The 18926-nt window shown below is 49.7% G+C and overlaps 7 protein-coding genes across 7 annotated transcripts; 3 read left to right on the forward strand and 4 right to left on the reverse strand.

Moving 5' to 3' along the window:
* Window positions 1–737: 737 nt before the first annotated feature.
* Window positions 738–1805, reverse strand: COCVIDRAFT_12160 (hypothetical protein; the record flags this gene model as incomplete). Its single annotated transcript, XM_014705566.1, has 1 exon — window positions 738–1805. One exon carries the CDS (start codon window positions 1803–1805, stop codon window positions 738–740), a length of 1068 nt encoding a protein of 355 aa, XP_014561052.1.
* Window positions 1806–2384: 579 nt separating this feature from the next.
* On the forward strand, window positions 2385–4196 carry COCVIDRAFT_12161 (hypothetical protein; the record flags this gene model as incomplete). The annotated part of the gene is made up of 6 exons (XM_014705567.1): window positions 2385–2424; window positions 2465–2533; window positions 2845–3432; window positions 3484–3607; window positions 3670–3950; window positions 4150–4196. The coding sequence occupies 6 exons, from the start codon at window positions 2385–2387 to the stop codon at window positions 4194–4196; spliced, it is 1149 nt and encodes a 382-aa protein (XP_014561053.1).
* Window positions 4197–4354: 158 nt separating this feature from the next.
* Window positions 4355–5269, forward strand: COCVIDRAFT_12162 (hypothetical protein; the record flags this gene model as incomplete). The annotated part of the gene is made up of 1 exon (XM_014705568.1): window positions 4355–5269. The coding sequence occupies one exon, from the start codon at window positions 4355–4357 to the stop codon at window positions 5267–5269; it is 915 nt and encodes a 304-aa protein (XP_014561054.1).
* Window positions 5270–5890: 621 nt separating this feature from the next.
* On the reverse strand, window positions 5891–9637 carry COCVIDRAFT_87504 (hypothetical protein; the record flags this gene model as incomplete). Its single annotated transcript, XM_014705612.1, has 3 exons — window positions 5891–8850; window positions 8901–9508; window positions 9555–9637. 3 exons carry the CDS (start codon window positions 9635–9637, stop codon window positions 5891–5893), a joined length of 3651 nt encoding a protein of 1216 aa, XP_014561098.1.
* A 1627-nt stretch (window positions 9638–11264) lies between these two features.
* On the reverse strand, window positions 11265–13467 carry COCVIDRAFT_87176 (hypothetical protein; the record flags this gene model as incomplete). Its single annotated transcript, XM_014705613.1, has 4 exons — window positions 11265–11552; window positions 11721–12346; window positions 12413–12484; window positions 12534–13467. The coding sequence occupies 4 exons, from the start codon at window positions 13465–13467 to the stop codon at window positions 11265–11267; spliced, it is 1920 nt and encodes a 639-aa protein (XP_014561099.1).
* Window positions 13468–14228: 761 nt separating this feature from the next.
* Window positions 14229–16748, forward strand: COCVIDRAFT_87432 (hypothetical protein; the record flags this gene model as incomplete). Its single annotated transcript, XM_014705614.1, has 3 exons — window positions 14229–14440; window positions 14509–15796; window positions 15843–16748. The coding sequence occupies 3 exons, from the start codon at window positions 14229–14231 to the stop codon at window positions 16746–16748; spliced, it is 2406 nt and encodes an 801-aa protein (XP_014561100.1).
* A 291-nt stretch (window positions 16749–17039) lies between these two features.
* On the reverse strand, window positions 17040–18727 carry COCVIDRAFT_87147 (hypothetical protein; the record flags this gene model as incomplete). The annotated part of the gene is made up of 4 exons (XM_014705615.1): window positions 17040–17942; window positions 18102–18313; window positions 18422–18495; window positions 18618–18727. The coding sequence occupies 4 exons, from the start codon at window positions 18725–18727 to the stop codon at window positions 17040–17042; spliced, it is 1299 nt and encodes a 432-aa protein (XP_014561101.1).
* Window positions 18728–18926: the final 199 nt, after the last annotated feature.

The raw sequence follows: 18926 nt of genomic DNA on the forward strand, positions 1-18926 counted from the left end.
CCCCAAAAACCCCCCCGAGGTGCATCAGATGAGGTGAGGACAGCGTACCCGACAAAGACGAAGGGATATCCTATTTCTCACAGGGTCGGTGAGTGTCCGTATTGAATCCGGGTTCTGTACGAAGGATCGTTGTGTAACTCTAAGAGGCGCGATCGCAAAAGTGATGCATGGGAATGTGGGGTTCGCACGCACATTCCAGGCTACGTGCTCTCGTTTCGAAGCGCTCGGCGTGATAGTGATGAGGTTCGAGCTGCTGTCAAGCGGCACAGCACATTAAGGCAGCCCTGTCATCTTCCTTCTGGGAATGGGCATTGCTGTGTGAGGCATACATCATGTCATGTGCGCTCGTATGGATGTGAGATACATTAGGACCGCGTACCAGGTTGGTTGGGAATGGCCAAGCATGCACAGCGTCGGGATCTGGGCATGGCAGATGATGAGCACCGGGGCCACGGGTACGTATTGTCATTGGATCGCTTGTGCATTCGCTACGCGGTGCATGCGTATATGCGCGAGAAGCAGTACTGGATCCTATGATCATCTTGCGTAACACAAAGGCAAGCATGCATGAAGAAGATTGTACATTCGCTTTCGATTTTCTGCATTGGGGCGAGATCGTCATCGCTATTGTATTCGAAGGCTTACCTTGGCCTATGGTCAAGCCACATGTTGCCAGTGAATAATGAGGCGTGTTGGTGTAACTCGAGATCAACCTGTGTCAGGGTTTGGGATCGCGATCAAGCCTCTCCACCAGCACCCCGCTCGAAGACCCTCACACTACCATCGCCTTTAACTTGGTAAAGGAACTCTTTTCCTCGCCCGTTTTCATCACCTTCTTTGGGTTCATTTTCGTTGAGTTCCAAGTCTAGCCACTCATGCTTCTGTTCGGTGATCCGAATGACACCGCTCACGTCTCTTGCAACCCCAGTGTCCAGGATTCTCACACCCAGTATCCTTCTGCTCATGTGAGCAAACTTGACCAGCAGGTTGTGATGCGCAAGCTCAAGTGGTTGGGGTGGTGTGGAAAGGCTGAGAAGCGGATTATCGGATTGTATATGGGTTAGAACATGTGACACAGTTGGTATTGTGTGAAGAGTCAGGGCAAGCGAAGTAAAGTCCGAGGGTGTAATGGAGGGGTTGAGGGCGAGGAGGAGATCTGGATTATCGAAGATGAGGAGCGTCTTTCGCTGCACCGACGAGGGATTGAGCGCAGAGACAGCACTGGAAATGGTCGTTCTGATTTCTGAGAGGTCGAGTGTCTTCAATGCGTAGTGGCCGGGGGTACTGCTACCTGCATCGATCGTCTCTGGTGTAGGCGCGGCCGCTGCTGCTACCGGTGGTCCTCTTGCAGGCACTATCCCCCCGGGAGGACTTCGTACAGGTAATGTCTGTGGCCCTCTCTGCACCTGAATTCTATTCGACCCCGCGACCAGTGGTTTTGCCTGTCCATTGGCCCGCGCATCTGTTCCGGACATGCTACCGCCAGGCGCATCTGCACCAGCCCCCAACCCATCAACGAAGGCGAATCTCCCCTCTTTCCTGATTCTCTCCAGATCTAGACCTGCGCTCTTTCTAGATTCTTGTTTCCAGAAATCATACTGTCTCATCCAAGAAACCAACACTACGTTGTGCCCCTCCTCCCCGCCATCTTGGGCTGTGACTGTGCTCAGCGCATCACACAGGAACCGTAGTAGTAGCCAGTTTGCGCTGGCTCCGAGAGTGCTCGTGAGCAGGATAAGTGAATTGTCGCGAGGGAGTTGGATGTAAGGTTGGAGAAGAGGTGGTATGCGACCCGAAGGTGGCATTGCGACACAGGGCTGGAACAAAATTGTGAAACGCAAGAAGCCGCGCGGAAGCGATGCACACGCGCTCGTTGCTGTCCGAGACCGAGGCTTTAGTGCTTTGGTGCTTTGAGGCTTTAAGGCTCTGTTGGTCTGCTGCCGTCAGTCAAGTTGTGTATTGGACGTGCGAGTCATCAGTGGGCATCCCGAGCAGTTGGCCGTCGCATTTTCTTTGATTGATAGTGCAGTCGTCATATGTCTACCGCCTAATCTATTGTGAATGCTGACTTAAAACCCACAACCCTTGTGCCCGTAGATAGGAAGATCAGAATTATACAGGCAAACGATTGTAGCTAATAACGGCATTGCTACCTTACTGGGCGTGGTGGAGAGCGTAAGATTGAGCTGTACGATATAAAGCATCACGTGACCATGACGTATCTCCATAGACCGGTAAAGCTGGAAACAGAATCTCCCCGCACCAACAGTACGAAGCCCACTCGATGCACACACCCTATCACCTACACCATGTTTTTCATGCCTGGAACCAGCCTGTGATTGAGAGGCGTGGCATTGCGGCGACAGCAGTCTATGTACACAACCATGGCGAGCAGTGTCACAGTGATGAGACAGCACAGCATACGTGAGAGGGCACCACTCAAGCGCTGCTATACTTAGACAAGCGAGCGTGTTGTTGGATGGAGCGTCATCGCAGATGCGCGATTCGCTTTTCCAGGCACCATCCTGCCTACGTACGTCCGAGTCTGCCTCGTCTGCTTCTGCGGTAACACAAAGAACCTGCGCCACTTTCGGTTGAATAAACACATTCCATAGCCACTGGTTGTCTCAACTCTGCTTGCCATCGTCCAATCATATGCAGGCATACAGGACCCCAAATCGACTGCAGCATGCAGAGCGATTTGCCAAGGAGGAACGCCCCAAAATGCGGTCCTAATTGGAGCCAGATGATCATCAGTCGAACTTTTGTGAAGCTCACATCGTTGTGCAACCTTCCTAATGTGTCGCCCACACAATCGCTATCAGATAAACTACATATGGATAGATAACCCTATGAGAGACATGAATAACCACCATTTCCTTGCTAGCTACCACCATACGACAACTAGCTCTTCCAACGACCGCAGTGACACACCCGTCTTCAGCCTGTCAGGCGGTAGCCGAGCTCCGAGTATGCAAGACGACCTCGATCATGTTAATGTCGCTAGCGAGCCGACACAGAACAACAGCAATAGAAACTCTGTATCGCCAGCGACCTCCACAATATATGCCTCAGATGACGATAACAATACGAACAATTCATTGCACCAAGAGACCCTTGTTGGAGAAAATACTGTCAGAGCCGAGCCAGGAGAGACTCATGCTTTTCTCTTCAACGACCGTTCCGAAACCAGAACTGCAGGACAATTCATTGGGAAAGACAAACACAATAGTACATCAGTTTTCATAACCTGGTGGTTTGAACTGGCCTCTTTAGTAGCCGCCATAGTGGCCTTGATCACTATCGTGATTACTATGGCAAAGTATAACGACAAAGAGCAGCCCGAGTGGAGATACTCAATCAACCTCAATACAGTTATCGCCGTTTTGGCCACCATACTGCGATCATGTATGGTGGTCGTAGCAGAAGAAGGTAAGAAGCTCATCGAACTTTGAGTCAGCCAAGGGTCTGAAACTGTACCAGTCATTAGCCAATTGAAGTGGTTGTTGTTTCGGCGACCACGGCTTCTCTGGCACCTTGAGCATTTTGATTCAGCTGCCCGAGGGCCCTGGGGCTCGCTGCTGCTCTTCTTTCGAACAAGGTCTCTGTACGTATATCCCCATGGTACGACGGAAGATGAAGTGCTGTATGAACTAAGATGCATGGTAGTAATGCGGCGTTTGTAGGATGCATAGTCATCGTACTATCAGTCGGCATCGGGCCTTTTTCGCAGCGAGCTGTCAAGTCTGTATCGTGTGAGCGGCCTCTAGCGGGAGCAGAAGCATCCATCAGGGTTTCCCAGTGGATGTACTCCTCGAAAAAAAGTCAAGGCATCGAGGGCACCTGGTTATTGGACTTGGACTTAGACACCAAGGTTGCCATCTTGGATGGACTTGTGAATTCCAACACGACTCGGTCTGATATCACGCCGAGCTGCACTACTGGCAACTGTGTGTTTCCTTCACGCAACCGTGTCACACATTCTTCGGTCGGGCTGTGCAAGAAATGCGTGGATACATCTAATCGGTTAATGGAAGTTGAGCTGGAAGACCAAGACCAACGGATCCGGTTATCAGACGGTAATGGCATTGGTGGAACCCCAAATGGAACCCTTCCACGAATTGTTCTATCCACTCTTGCGCGTAGCAGTGTACAGAGAGACTGGGGATCGACTTCTCCAAATGAAAAACTCTTAAACACGTTCGACAACTCATTAGACGACATATTAGCAGCATCAATACTCAACGTCAGCATTATCACCTTTACGAATAACGGCTGTGAGCGTTTGGGACAAGAAGGTGGCCCGAAATCCCAGCGGTGCCCAGGAGCCGATGCAAACTGAACCCTTCCAATCATGAACTTCCTAAACGCCGTGGCGGCAACATGCTCATTCTATCCATGCATCCGCGACTATGCAGGAACTGTCCGCGACACCATCTTCACCGAGACAGTCATAAACGAAACGCCAATAAAACCAGCAAGATCCTCTATGGAAAACCGCATTTACGACTTCAAGGACCTGCACGACCCCTGTATCATTGACGACCAAACATACACACGCGATAACATATCCTCCGTACCAATCCAGGGCAACAAATTTACCACCTACAATCTCTACAGCACCAACACAACCTTCCCAACAGCCTGCATCTATGGCACCGATGGAATCTACGCAATGAGTCTTGGAACGTTCATGAAATCCCTCATGAACGGAAACTGCACCACCATTCCAGAACTTGACGCCGAGTTTTATAAAAACGACTACAAAACCCTGAAGTGCGACCCCTGGCAGCTCGAGACACTGGTAAACAATGGCCTCGCCAGCTTCGACGCCATCGATCGCAACATGCAATCCGTCGCGACGGCCGTTACGAGCGAGATGCGTAGAAAGGGGTCTTATTATCATCCCCAGTCTTACAGTGCTCCGCCTACATTCGCTACAGGAACTGTTCTTCGCACGACAAGTTGCACAAAGTTCGATTGGGTGTGGTTGAGTTTCCCACTTGCATTAATCATCTTAACCATACTTTTGTTGTGCATCACGTGCGGCAAGATGCTGTTTGATAAGTCCAGGGTTCCAGTATGGAAGTCATCGATTTTGCCGTTGTTGCTCGCGGGTCATCGACTGAGAGATGTAGCTGCCGCGAAGGATATGGATGATATGAAGGCGAATACGGAACCGCTGGTTGTGAGCCTTGTGCAGGATGAGAGAGGATGGGGGTTTGCAATCGAGGATTTTAAGGATAAGAAGAAGAAGCGGGAGGACTAGATTCTTTTTGGGGAGTGGTGTGGGATGGTGAGGAAAGCTTATACACATATACCTCATAAGAGTAATTGTAACAGTAAGTAGATAGAGCATGGTTATATAGTACATGTAGGCCATTATCACTTAGTCATATGTATCATATGTTTTAGTTCATACCCGGATTTTAGTACATAGTCTTTAGGGGTGCTAATTTTCATATTTTATTATCTGTTTTATCAATGTTTTATCTACACCGGTTTCATGCCAATGATCATGTGTAGTCCGCATCGACTATTACCCATGGGTATTGGACGCTGACTACTATTCTTCCCTATATCTTTCCATATCATGGAAAAGTTTCAAATGAGAGCCCTTTGAGACAGAACCGAATTAATTATGTTTGGAAACTAGAGCCTCAGATTATCAGCCCATCAAAGCCCGTAGTCTCAATCCTCTGCCTCCTCTTTCTCCTGGATGCTGACCCACTCGCTCAAGGTCTCCTTCGTAACCGCCTTTGGCTGTTCCTTTTTTTGGATCCAGGCAAGACTCAATGACGGGTGGACAGAGTACGTCAAAGAACGATGGAGTCGTATTTGCTACCGGAGTCTGAGCATCGGGTTCGTCGTTGGCACTACTATCCGGGCTCTACCGCCTCTCAGGTGTTGCGACGGGGTCGCACGCTTGAAGTGCTGGGAGGCTGAGATCCAAGCCCAGTAAATCCAAGTCCAGTATTTCTCCGTAATGCGTGGTACCTGCTGCTGTCTCCACAGCTCCGATTTCAGCATCTGTCTTAGCTGGGCGAACGTGCTTGGTTTGGCGAGGCTGATTGCTGGTTCCGTTCGGCTGGTGACTCGTCTTACCACCGGTAGCAATCTTTCCAAGCTCACTTGGGAAAAGCCATGGGAAAGAGATCAGCGGCATGTGCTCCGGGTCCTTGATGCGAAGAGGTACGGTACTGCCTCCGATAGTCTTGGTTTTGGTACACTCGTCCAAAGCAGTCTCCATCTCGCGTGCTGTGACTGTGTACATGGCAGCAACGAAAGGTCCTAGGCGTGCCCAGTCGTTGTTATCACTTAGCTCCGCGGCAGTGCGACACTCGCTGCGGAACTGATGCTTCAAGGCTGCAATGGTTCTGCCGAATTCTTCTGCAAATTTGTAGTCGCCGCTCTCGTGGTTGTGCACCAGTACGAAGACAGACCATGCTTCGAATTCGGTTTTGATACCATGTTTGGCCATCAGTCGTCGGAGTGCTTCGTCGTATGAGAGCTTAAGACTCGCCGCCTTGTCCAATAGCTCTTCATCGAGGTCGAACGCCTCCAGGATGCGCTTATCAAACGGATTCTCCCACTGGGGCTCGAAGTCGATCAATTTCACCTCATCGTAGAGAAGACCGAGAATATTCTTGGACTTATAGATCTGATGCTGAGATAGATACTTCTTCTCCATGAAATGCGGCCATTTCCTTGGCCTGAGTTCGCGCTTCATTCCAGCTGGTATGCCGCTCTTGGGGAAGTCCACTGCTCTTGAATGCAGCTCCGCCAGTTCGAGACAGATTGGATCGCCAACGCCCTTTTCATTGAGATCGGCTTGCGCAAGATGCGCATGAGCAATCGGACCGAGAGCATCGTTTTTAATGTAGTTGACAAAGAACCTACTCATATCCATTGCAGAAATCGGACCGTCAATCTCCAGTGGTTTTTCCGGCGTGAAATCCATCGGCGGCTCATTGATGAGTTTCGGTACCAGGTCTTTGTCCCATAGAACCATGTAGTCATCCCCATCAAGATCACCCCCAGAGCACATGTTTGCAAGGTCGCGATCACCAGTCTGGGGAAATACCACGACGTTTTTGAGATGGTGAAGTTTTGGGACGTTCACTGCGCGGACCACTCGAACATCTCCTGGGTGCAATGACGGATTTCGTGCTAGTATGCATATGCCTTCGATGATGATATAATGACCTTTGTTGTTGGGATCGCTGACCCGTAAGAATATTTCTGGCAGGGTCGCTAGTTTCTCATCCCTGGTAGCATCACGCCTGGATTGAGGGTCGTTGAAATGCCCCTTGAGCTCCTTGGTCTCGTCAACGCAGCCTAGCAAGAAGGCACCATTATCAATAGCGATCCGTGCCTTCTCCTTCAAGTTCTTGATCGTGCAAGCTCTCCAAAGTGCGAGCAAAGACATGATGAAAGGCTCACGAGATTCCATGAAACCATCCAAAACCATTGCAGCCATCGTCAAGGTAATCTGGTTAATGTCGATGTTTTTTCGGAGTTTCTGTAAGGCGGCCATTTCATCAGTCATTGCTCTCGAATACTCATTCATCATGTCTTCTTGTTTTCGAAGGAAGACCGCATCTTGGACGCCAAGATATGACAGAACGAGAATGATCTGCCGGTTGAAATATGGTGTTGCAAAGGAAGATGATCGAATGATTTCAAGGCCGGTATGAGGAGCCCGAAATTTGTATTGGCTCGGTCGAATGCGAACTTCGCTACCATTCAATTCCGGATCGAGTGCAAGCACACCTTTGCTTCCTCCAAGTCGAAATTGGAAGAGGGAAGGTGGGTCAGTAAATGCGTTGGCCAAGCCAAGTTCCTGAGCTGCCATTTTGGCCAGGAATGGGGAGAGCCTTCCAACTCCATCCGTGAAGACGAAACCGTTGCGCTCAACATCTTGATCTATGACAAGCTTCACAGTAACCCCCATTGCGCGCGTTGTAGAAAAACATTGACCTAGGCGCGCTGCAAACTTGGATACAGTTTTGATATGATCAAACTCCCCAAGAGACATACGGATATCGTTTGCCGACTTTGACGCTGTAGGCGCATAAAAGTAGGCACCATTCTCACGGAACTGTGAATTTCCAAATGCTAGGAACTCATAGTATCTCCCGGCAACAACGATACCGTTCTTCATGGCACGAAAAACCCTGTCAAATAGTGCTTCAGCCCTACCGTTTGGCTGGTTACGCAGCTGACCCTCGGACTTCTCGTCGGTGAATCTCACCCGAACAAAGCGATCAGCATCCGCTTCATATTTGCGAATGATACGGTTGGATGTCTCCATCACAGGTGTTGCCACATGCATCATGGTTGGAGTAATGGTAACCGATCGCTGCAGAAGGCAATAGCTGGGTATCTTTCTTTTCGTACTTTTGATTGGGATATTGAAAATCTCCGTAGGATCATAGTAGATTTTCTGCCTATCAGCAACCTTCTCCAAGATGTGCACGGCTTGTTGGCTCTCTAGCGTCTCTAACTTCTTCAAGAATCCAGTCGTGATGTTGTGCTCTTTGATATACCCATTTGAAAGGCAGACTTCAAGCTGGTAGCGTACCGGAAAACTCAGATGAGCCTGTCTTGCGAAGATATTGTTGAAATCCATTCCCTGGTTGCTGGGAGTGACATCGAGATGTGGATGTGTACCGTAGATTTCCTCTGACAAAAGATTCCATAACGGCGAGGGGATTTTCCGCTTGGTAGGATAGTCAATGAGATCCTTGATCTCCACTCCATAGTCGACTAGGGCGTCGCTGAAGTTCTTGAATTGCGGGCCACTCAATGATGAACTATCGAATACAAGGCGGTAGTCGGTCCATCGACCTGATTAGGTTAGCAGGAGCTTGCCAATGTCAGTTTGGATGTTTACGTACCAATGTCGATGATAGCAGTGCCTCTATGATTCATCACGGGAGTACGCCGGAGAACTGTTCGAATGGCTCCATCAACGATATCAGTTACTCGGTACCAAGTATCCCAATCACTCCAGATCTTGTCTGTTCTAGAGAAACTAGTTTGCTTTCGCCCGTCGCCCAAGTCTTCACCTTCGTTTTTCTGCATGTAAAAACATGGCGTGGAGTCAAATGGAATGACGAGGGACGGCTGGCCGGTACTATCTTTGGTTTTATAAATATGCGAGATCAGAGAAATGGGTAAGGAGAAGCGAAACTTTCGCATCCGGTTGTCCACGGGAATATGAAGTGAAAACAGAATATCAAGCTCTTTGCGCTTCAAGCTTAGCATCACCTGAACGCCATCCTTCGCAGGTGGCACGACGGTGCGCATAGCAATCATGGCTTTTTCCGCCACTCTGACGCCAAACTCGATCCGCTTCGCAGAAAGTATGGTGAGTTCGTAATACTTCTTCGCGGGATTTGTGGGACTTGGGACAGTAGCGGCAAGAGGTGGGCGTATTTCAGACCGCACATATGCAGCACCAACTCGCAGCTTTTCACAAGGGATAGGTTTGTGGGGAGGAGGCCTGATATACATTAGGTATGTTCATTTGACTATGGCCAATGGCTTACCTGAACACCACATATGCGTTGTAGCTGGAATCACTACGCGACATCTCCATCTCGATTCTGAAGACGCTGCCATACGATGACATTGCCTGGTAAACCTCTTTTGTCCAGTAAGTCTTCGGTAGGCCCAATAACCTGTACTTGCTTTCCTGGCGATGCGCTGCCTCGCTTTTCAGGATGGATCTGTGCAGCTTGTGCTGACCATTTGAGCCACCCTTTGATTTTGCTCGGTTAGTCTTGGAATGGCTACTGGAGCTACCGGAACTGTTGGAGGACGCTCTACTACTGTGAGAGCCGCCGCCACGAGAGCTGCGTCGAGCGCCTCGTTGGCCGCCTCCATCGCCACGATTCATACTACAGCCTCACAACTGATTTTGTGCTTGGGGCTTGCCTCTGATTTTGTTCGCTGTAGTGCTGTGATGTATGGTCTTAAGCACGTTGTGCAAGCGATGGACGGCGTGGAACTATTGTGGTTCTATTTAGGATTGGGAACCCATGTTCGTTTGCACGTAGAGGCGCTTGCTTTCACTCTTACTTACAGGGATGCACTAAAAGATTGGCGGTGGAGGCGGTGAAAACCCACCAGATCAAGAGAAGCGGAAATTCAGCAAGCCGGGCCCAAAGTGATAGAGAAGCGACAGAATGGTCAGGCACTGGGAAGGTTTCTACCGATTCAAGAACTTTGCTTTTGAGACAACGACGACCAGATCGCAGGGATAGAAGTAAGGTGGGCCAGGGTGGCGGGGACTTGTTCGCTTGCTCAAAGGATTGGGGGCAAACAAATCTTGACACGGAATGTCTAAGCGGCCGAAACGTGTAGCTGCAGACACGCGCAAGCAATCGACCGTTGCGGTGAGTGTGGATGCGGCGAAGTTGCAATTCTGGCCTTGAAGCTAGCTTTGTAGTAGACGCCAGAGTCTGTGGTTGTGATAATCGTATTTAAGAAAAACAAATATCGATCGGATTGGGAAGGGAGGAAAATGTCGGGCCGATAGAAAAGGAAGCCCCTTGCAAGGAAGGTGAGAAGGACGGCAGCTGTGTATGTGTGTGTACGTGCACTCGATAAGCGTGCGCAAGCTCTACTAGTAGTTAGTAGAGAGACAAGTTGCAGCCAGGTGGAAGGCTTGACGTCACGCGGACAATGAGAGCCGTACCAGAAAGGCGCCGGTTTCATGTTGCGCACTGCAGTTACGAATTTAACCAGGCCAAGGTTATATTGAAAACGAGATTTGTGTTTTTGCATTGTAAATAAGAAAATAAAAAAGATGCCAAGCACACATAAGACGCTCGCTAAACTACCACTGAGTACAAAGTCATGCAGCTTGAAGGCAGGCGATCATCCTGCAATACCAAGAAAAAACAATTGAGAAACGGTGAGAACAGACTCACATCCAACAGCGAGAGAAATAGCAACGAGAGGTGGGTACCTAATGCGCGCAGGTCCCTTCTCCCACACAAGGTAATCCCTTTACTATCAATACGCAAGGAGCATATTGCATGTATTTTACTCTCTGATGCAGCCGATCGAATTACTATATCAACAACAAAATAGCATTACACCAATAATCTATCTGAATCTCCACACGCTATAAGCTGACTCTAGGACGTGTGTATGGAAGACACCCCAAAAAACACAAACTAGTTTGTACATGTCGACACAAACGCCGAGAAAACACAGTCACCAATGCCGCTGGGTCAATCCCATTTGTCCCATCACTTGGCATGTCTCGCTCCATCCCTTGTACCTCTCAATTTTGTGATTTCCACAACAGTCTCTTCGAGCTCCTCCGTGTGCTCATCATCACCAACTTGCTCCTTCACCACCTTTTTCGCCCGTATACGACGCGCAGCTTTACCTGCTGCAGTAGCTTTACTGCTCTCTGGCTTGACCACTGCGGCAGTGTTTCCAGGCTTGCCTCCGAGCTTTGTCCTAGGCTTTGCTGCAGGCTTCTTGGCAACGGAAGACTTCTTGGTAGCTGCATTGGTTTGGGGCGAGCTTATCTCGCTTGTATCGTCTGTTGACACCTCAACAGGAGTCGTCTTGAGACTTGGAGATTTCTTCTTCCCAGGTTTGGGAGTAGCTTCCTTTCTTACCCTTTTGCGCTTACCTGCTGTGATAACGGTACTATCGGATGACCCATCCGAATCGTCTTCAGACATGAAGCGAACCGACTTTCCCGAAGTCTGATGCATTCCACTGGTGCCCTTTCCCAGCGATGAAGGCGTCCCAACCTTGCTGCGCTTGCTCTCTGGAGTATAGGCTTCATCACCAATACTACGTTTGCGCCTAACAGTCCTGCTGCTGCTGGGCTTGGGGGTGGTAACATCGGCGGGTGTGTGTACGAACTGCGACATATCTACTGCTGGTGACTCAGACCTAGGTGCATCATCGGACTCCTCAATAGGAACGACATCCGTTGTTGGAGTTGTTTCGGCACTTGGTGGCGCGGTGCTGACTCCACTCTGACGCCTTGGACTCTTTTCGAGCGACATCTCACGCTCTCGATTGATCCTTCTAGAAACAGGGGATGACACACAATTATCCGATGTCAGCTTTCCGTTGGCTTGATCTGCTATCTTGAGAGCATCCAGTGTTGCTTTGCGTGCTTTTTCTCTCGCAGCGCGTGCCATCTTTTCTGCAGCCTCCGCCTCTTCCCTTGCCATACGAACTAAGTCATTTGCAATAGCTACTCTGTTTTCCCGTGTTCGCGGCAGAGACGCTAGTGGCTTTCCGGAGGACAGCTTGGTAGGAGTCTGAACCACAATCGGTGTGGCTTCAGCAACACTGCTCGAATCTGTTGCTGCGCTCTTTGTTGTCGGCAACTGCACTTGAGTAGCGTTTGCACTGCCAGACCGAGCACCACTTCGCACTAAACGTTGACGTGGCTTAGTGGGTGAAGCATTTACAGCACGTCGAATATCCGTTGGACCATCTGGATTTGTGTTAGTGTGAGATAATGGAAGAAGCGATTTATCCTATACCTTTCTGCTGAACGCTCAGCTTATGCAGGAAGATCCGCGGAGCATATTTCTTTCCAGACTCATCCTTCCCCTCGCCCGTGTTGAATTCTTCCACAGCTTTTGCGATTTGATCGACCGTGCACAACCGCCTTATCTCTTCTTCAATTTCCTTTTTTGGTGTCGGGAGTTTGAATCGGGATCCAGATTCGTATAACCCAAGGCTTTTGTATTGGTCAAGGGCTGGATGGTCGAAGGATACGTTAGTCTCGACAACACTACCCTCTGCCTTCTGCTTTTTCACAGATTCGTCAAGGTCAAAGGCAATTTTGAGACTCTCCCAGTATGCCAGTTGATGTGTTTCTGGGAACGGCAGGATCGCTGGGAATTTTCTGTGCCAGACCTCAGCATCACTAGAAGGTCCTCCATACCTGAACATCCGCTTAGTTTGCACTGTTTCTTGTGTTTTCTCGTCTTTTCTCAGGGGCCCAGTGACAGGATCATGAATTTGCTCATCTTCTCTGTGTAGCGCGTGCGTCACAGATTCCGAGTGGCAATGTGATTGTTGTCCCGGTGACAAATCAGATCTGCTTTCCAGCAAGGACTCTTCGTTCTCCACCACGGTTCGTGCGCTTTGTTTGGCCGCATCATAGGCCTCCACCTCTTGTCTGACCGTATCTCGCAAGTGTTGATAGAGTGCATTGTCAAATTTGATCCCTTGCTGAGGCAGTTGCTGTACGAGATATTTGTCGATTCTGTTTACACGCTCCATATATATCGTGGGAGAGTCATCACCTCCTTGCTCATCCAGGTAGTCCAGAGCTTGGGCCAGACGGCGGTTGATCTCCTTTGATGATGGTTCTTCACTATCGCTCATTGACGCAGTCTGCGTAGGGCTAGATGGGCTGCTGAGGTCGGAAAGATCGTCCGCCAAAGGACCATCGTAGGTATCCACCATTGTGTATTTGGTCAAAAGTATGGAATCAATAGCTGGATCTTGCGCATGTCAGCAGTGGCCATTTCACAACACGGAAACAAATAGACTAAATCAGTCGTACCTTGTCCAAGTCACGTATCAAACTGAAAAAGGGACACAAGAGGCAGTTTCGTGAATTCCAATAAGATATCTATTGGGTAGACAGGAACAAGAAGTCTTTGTCATGACTACAGACAAAGGATGTCAATAATGAACAACAGTAGTGCTGTCCGCATGCGGCTATCCGCCTTGACATTGTTTGATCGTATTCATCGGAATCTTCTTTGTGCAGACGCCAAATGGCATAGTCGCACAGCCATAGTTAGTGCTCGTGACGATTGGTGTCATTTCCTTGTGGTAAACAAACCACAGTCGAAGTGGTAAACAAACCACAGTCGAAGTGGTAAACAAACCACAGTCGAAGTGGTACTGCCGTCTGCCTCTCTGTGCCGATTTTAAGCTTGCAACAGCGATTCGAGCGGAGGATAGGTCATCCGTAATTTTCTCCAAGGCGAACACGATAAACTGATGCTGTAGGAGGCGGGGCGAGGCACGCGCGTTACCCCCAATAAGCAATTAGCTTGGCACTGATCCAACGCGCCAGCACGTGACTGGCACCTCCGCCCGAAACTCCGATGGCCCAACTTTTTTCCTGGTGGGCGATTCGGCATCCCGAAGCGACAAGACCTCAGCGTCGTCCTTTCGTTGTATCCCCTTTCTTTTAGCATTTTGAGGTGTTCAAGATGCGGGTACAGTCTATCCTTCGGGCTCAATCGCTCGCCACGAGCAGTCTTCGCTGTTCTGCTCGATCGGCAGCGAGAACGCCTTCACGATGCGCTCTCTCGACCATTGCCGCATCGCGCACGCCATATACCAATGGATTGAAGACCGACACATGGATAGAAAGCCAGCGGACTCATCAGCAACGAAGATGGAACTCAGTGGCCGCTCAAGTGTATGTGCCCGCACAGACTTCCATCCACAATGGCGAGGCGGCAGTAAAATGCTGATTATTAAGTTTAGATTAGAGCAAGCCAAGGAAGACCCATCCGCCTTAACCCAAGAAAAGATTGTCGAGAATTTGAACCCTGTCGAATGGGAACGGCTCTCGAGAGTACGAAACATCGGTATCGCTGCGCACATTGACTCTGGCAAAACCACCGCCACCGAGCGTGTTCTCTTCTACACCGGCCGTATCAACGCTATACACGAAGTCCGCGGTAAAGATTCTGTAGGAGCTAAGATGGATTCCATGGATCTTGAGCGTGAGAAGGGTATCACTATTCAGTCTGCGGCCACTTTCTGTGACTGGGTCAAGAAGAACGACGAAGGAAAGGAAGAGAAATACCACATCAACTTGATTGATACACCGGGCCATATCGACTTTACCATTGAAGTAGAAAGAGCGCTGCGAGTCCTTGACGGAGCTGTCATGATTCTGTGTGCCGTCAGTGGAGTACAAAGTCAAACGATCACTGTCGACAGGCAAATGAGGCGTTACAACATTCCTAGGTTATCATTTGTCAACAAGATGGACCGAATGGGCGCCAACCCATGGAAGGCTGTTGATCAGATCAACCAAAAGCTCAGGATAGCAGCTGCAGCTATTCAGGTGCCTATTGGACGCGAAGATGGTTTCTTGGGTGTGGTCGATTTGGTCAGGATGAAGGCCATCTACAACGAAGGATCTAAGGGAGAAATTATCAGGGAGACTGACGAAATTCCCGCTGACCTTATCGAGTTGTGCAAGGAGAAGAGGCAAAAACTTATTGAAACATTGGCAGATGTGGACGATGAGATTGCAGAGCTCTTCTTGGACGAGCAGGAGCCAACCGTTGCCCAGATCAAGGCTGCTATTCGACGAGCTACAATCTCTCTGAAGTTCACTCCAGTCATGATGGGTTCCGCCCTCGCCGATAAGTCTGTACAACCGATGCTCGATGCCGTATGCGATTACCTACCGAACCCCTCCGAAGTCGAGAACATGGCCCTGGACAAGAAGAGAGCAGAAGCCCCAGTCAAACTAGTCTCATATAATGATTTGCCATTCGTCGGTCTAGCATTCAAGCTGGAAGAGAGCAGCTTTGGACAGTTGACGTACATTCGTGTATACCAAGGTACGCTTAAGAAGGGCATGAATGTGTTCAACGCCAGGTCAGACAAGAAGGTCAGGATTCCTAAGATTGTGCGCATGCATTCCAACGACATGGAGGAAGTACCGGAGATTGGCGCCGGAGAAATCTGCGCAGTGTTCGGTGTCGATTGTGCATCCGGCGATACCTTTACTGATGGTAACCTTGCATACACTATGGTAAGTGGTCCCAATTATCTGGACATGTATAGAGCTAATATCACAGACCTCTATGTTCGTTCCTGAGCCCGTCATCTCCTTGTCGATCAAGCCCAAGCACACCAAGGATACACCCAACTTCAGTAAGGCCATGAGCCGCTTCACCCGCGAGGACCCTACATTCCGAGTTCACACCGACCCCGAATCGCAAGAAACCATCATCTCAGGTATGGGTGAGCTGCATCTCGACATTTACGTCGAGCGCATGCGCCGTGAGTACCGAGTCGAATGCGAGACCGGACAGCCACAGGTCGCATACCGTGAAACAATTACCAAGCGCGTCAACTTTGACCACACGCTGAAGAAGCAGAGTGGTGGATCCGGAGATTTCGCGCGTGTAGTAGGATGGTTGGAGCCCAGCGAGTCCCTAACCGAGAACAAGTTCGAGCAGCAAATCTCTGGTGGAACTATCTCAGAAAAGTTCTTGTTCGCTTGCGAAAAGGGATTCATGGCATCAACGACAAAGGGACCTCTTCTCGGCCACAAAGTACTGGGTACTTCCATGGTCATCAACGACGGAGCAACGCACGCCGTCGACTCCTCGGAAATGGCTTTCAAGAACGCTACTCAACAGGCTTTCCGCAAGGCTTTCCAGTCCGGTGCACCACAAGTCCTCGAGCCTCTCATGAAGACTACCATTACCGCGCCAAACGAGTTCCAGGGTTCCGTTGTTGGACTTTTGAACAAGCGGAACGCAGTTATCAACGATACAGAAATCGGACCAGAGGACTTTACAGTCTATGCTGACTGCAGTCTTAACAGCATGTTTGGTTTTAGTAGCCAGCTACGTGCTAGTACGCAGGGTAAGGGAGAGTTCAGCATGGAGTTCAGCCACTACAGCCCTGCGCCGCCTCAGCTGCAGAAGGAGCTTGTTGCCAAGTACGAGAAGGAGCAGAAGGAGAGGAATGCCTGAGCCTGAAATATTGGCGGAACAAGCATATCGAAGAGAAGATGTTGAGGACTTGAATGGTATACCCTGGTGAAAAAGCAGGACAACATGGACAAGAAATGTATGACTTGCATATAGACGGAAATGTCTGGCGTATCTACGGAACCAAAACACTCGGTGTATGTAGACTATTTGTACATGTATTGTAAATGACCACGCAGCCTTTAAATGACTGAAGAAAAAATGATATCCCCCTCAACAACAATAAACCTTCTATCTCTCCACTTCTTTGTTTTCAAAGAATAAAGATACAAGTTACTCAACATCTAACCCCGGCCTCATCCTCCGTGCCCTCCTCTCAAACGCCCTCCGAACCGCAAGCGCCACCTGCGCCCACCCCACAACCTCGTTATGCCCTCCATACCGCGTAACCTCAAGCTCCACACATCGCTCCCCCTTTGCATCCTCAACCTTCTTATACGCAAACGCACCACGCTTAACACGCTCGCCACCATGAATACTGCGTCTCGTCTCCTCAGCCGCTACGTCCGCCGCCGTCTCTGCGGACCCCAGCATAAGCGTCTGCAACGGCTCAAATAGAGTTTCGCTCTCGTGATACGAGATATCCTGATCATTACGGGCGTGGAGGAGGGAGATGTAGAAGCCGTGTTTCTTTGATTTCTCGGCGGAGATGAAAGATTGCAGGCGGGGAAGCGTGGGCCAGGTGTCGATGATGCGGGAGGAGAGGAAGTTTGCTATGACGGGGTAGGGTTGGAGAGGTTTGAGGATGGGGAAGATGCCGGCGATGCGGTAGTGTTTGAGGAGGAGGGGGAGGGTGCGGAAGGGGGCTACGAGGATTATGCCTGCGAATGATTCTTTGGCGGGCTTGGGGGATGGTTGCAGGGTGGCGAGGGAAGAGGGGAGGTGGGGGGAAGTAGGGTCCGTGTAGTAGAGTGCTGTGGCTGCTGTGACAGCGGTGCCGAGACTTTGGCCTAGGAGTACAGTGCGGGACATGGGGTGGGAGAGGTCGTTGGTTACGTAAGATACTAGGGAGATGGCGTCGGTGATAATTCCGGGTTCTGTGGGGATGTGGGGAGGGTTGTTAAGGGTGGAATGTCCAAAGCCGCGGTAGTCGCAGGTTAGGAGGTGGGTTTTTGGGATGCCGGAGATGGAGCGGTAAGTTGATGGGCGGTAACCTTGGGCGATATGTCCGGCGTTCTGTATGCGTGTGAGAAGTGAGGTTCGTTTCTTTGAGATGAAGTCTTTAGAGAGAATGGATCAAGTCCGAATGACAGTACGATATGAATATCGTAAAAGGACAGAAGGAAAGTGAAAGTATGAGCAATCAGGGAAGGCAAATAGGAAACAGAAACTTACACCATGAAAGTTGATCACGATCCTAGTATCAACATCCCTATTCATGAGCTTCTCACCCACCGTCCCCTTCAACTCTTCAACCGCCTGTCCCACTGCCGCGGCAGTAGAAAGTTCGTGTTCATTCTCCAGATACACATCTAGAGGAAGCACATGCCAGCAAAACAACTTCTCATTATCAAAAGTCGTGAGCCAGAACGGCTGAACCTGGCCCTCTGTTGGCAAAAACCATGTTAGTCAATCAAAGGCACCACTTCAATCTCATCTTCACAAACCACCACAACCTAGATACGATAAAATGGGAATAAAACGGATAAACTTACTCGCAAACCCAAACTCCTCAGGATTCGACACATTATTCCAGAACCCCGTGTGGAATTTATGAGCATATAGCGCACTATCATTGTCAGTTCATCCTTCTCTCTTCCCATCTTCTCCAACCTTCCTTCCTTCTCTCCACCTCTTTCCTTTCCAACGAGAAAAATAAAAAAGAAAGAAGGATATGGGGGGAAAACTCACTGCCTCTGAAACTTCGGACTAACCAGTGCTCCTAGAAAAACCGCCCAAAGTATACCCAACCCAGCAAACGTCCAGTACGCTCTTGTGAACCATACTTTCAAATCTGGCATCTTTGTCGCGAGCACCCTTCTTCGTTGCCAGGGCCCCCCTACTAAGTAACAAAAAAAAGTCGAATGGCTCAGGACGGAAATGAAGAAAATGTGGAATTGGGATGGTGAGATGAGGTTATTCGGGGAAGAAAAAAGAACAAGATGGCTAGATGGCTAGATCGGACTTGGGGGAGGGCTTGTTGCGGTGGTGCGGGCTAGA

This window comes from Bipolaris victoriae (genome assembly GCF_000527765.1).
Source record: "Bipolaris victoriae FI3 unplaced genomic scaffold scaffold_7, whole genome shotgun sequence".
Classification (NCBI taxonomy): Eukaryota; Fungi; Ascomycota; class Dothideomycetes; order Pleosporales; family Pleosporaceae; genus Bipolaris; species Bipolaris victoriae.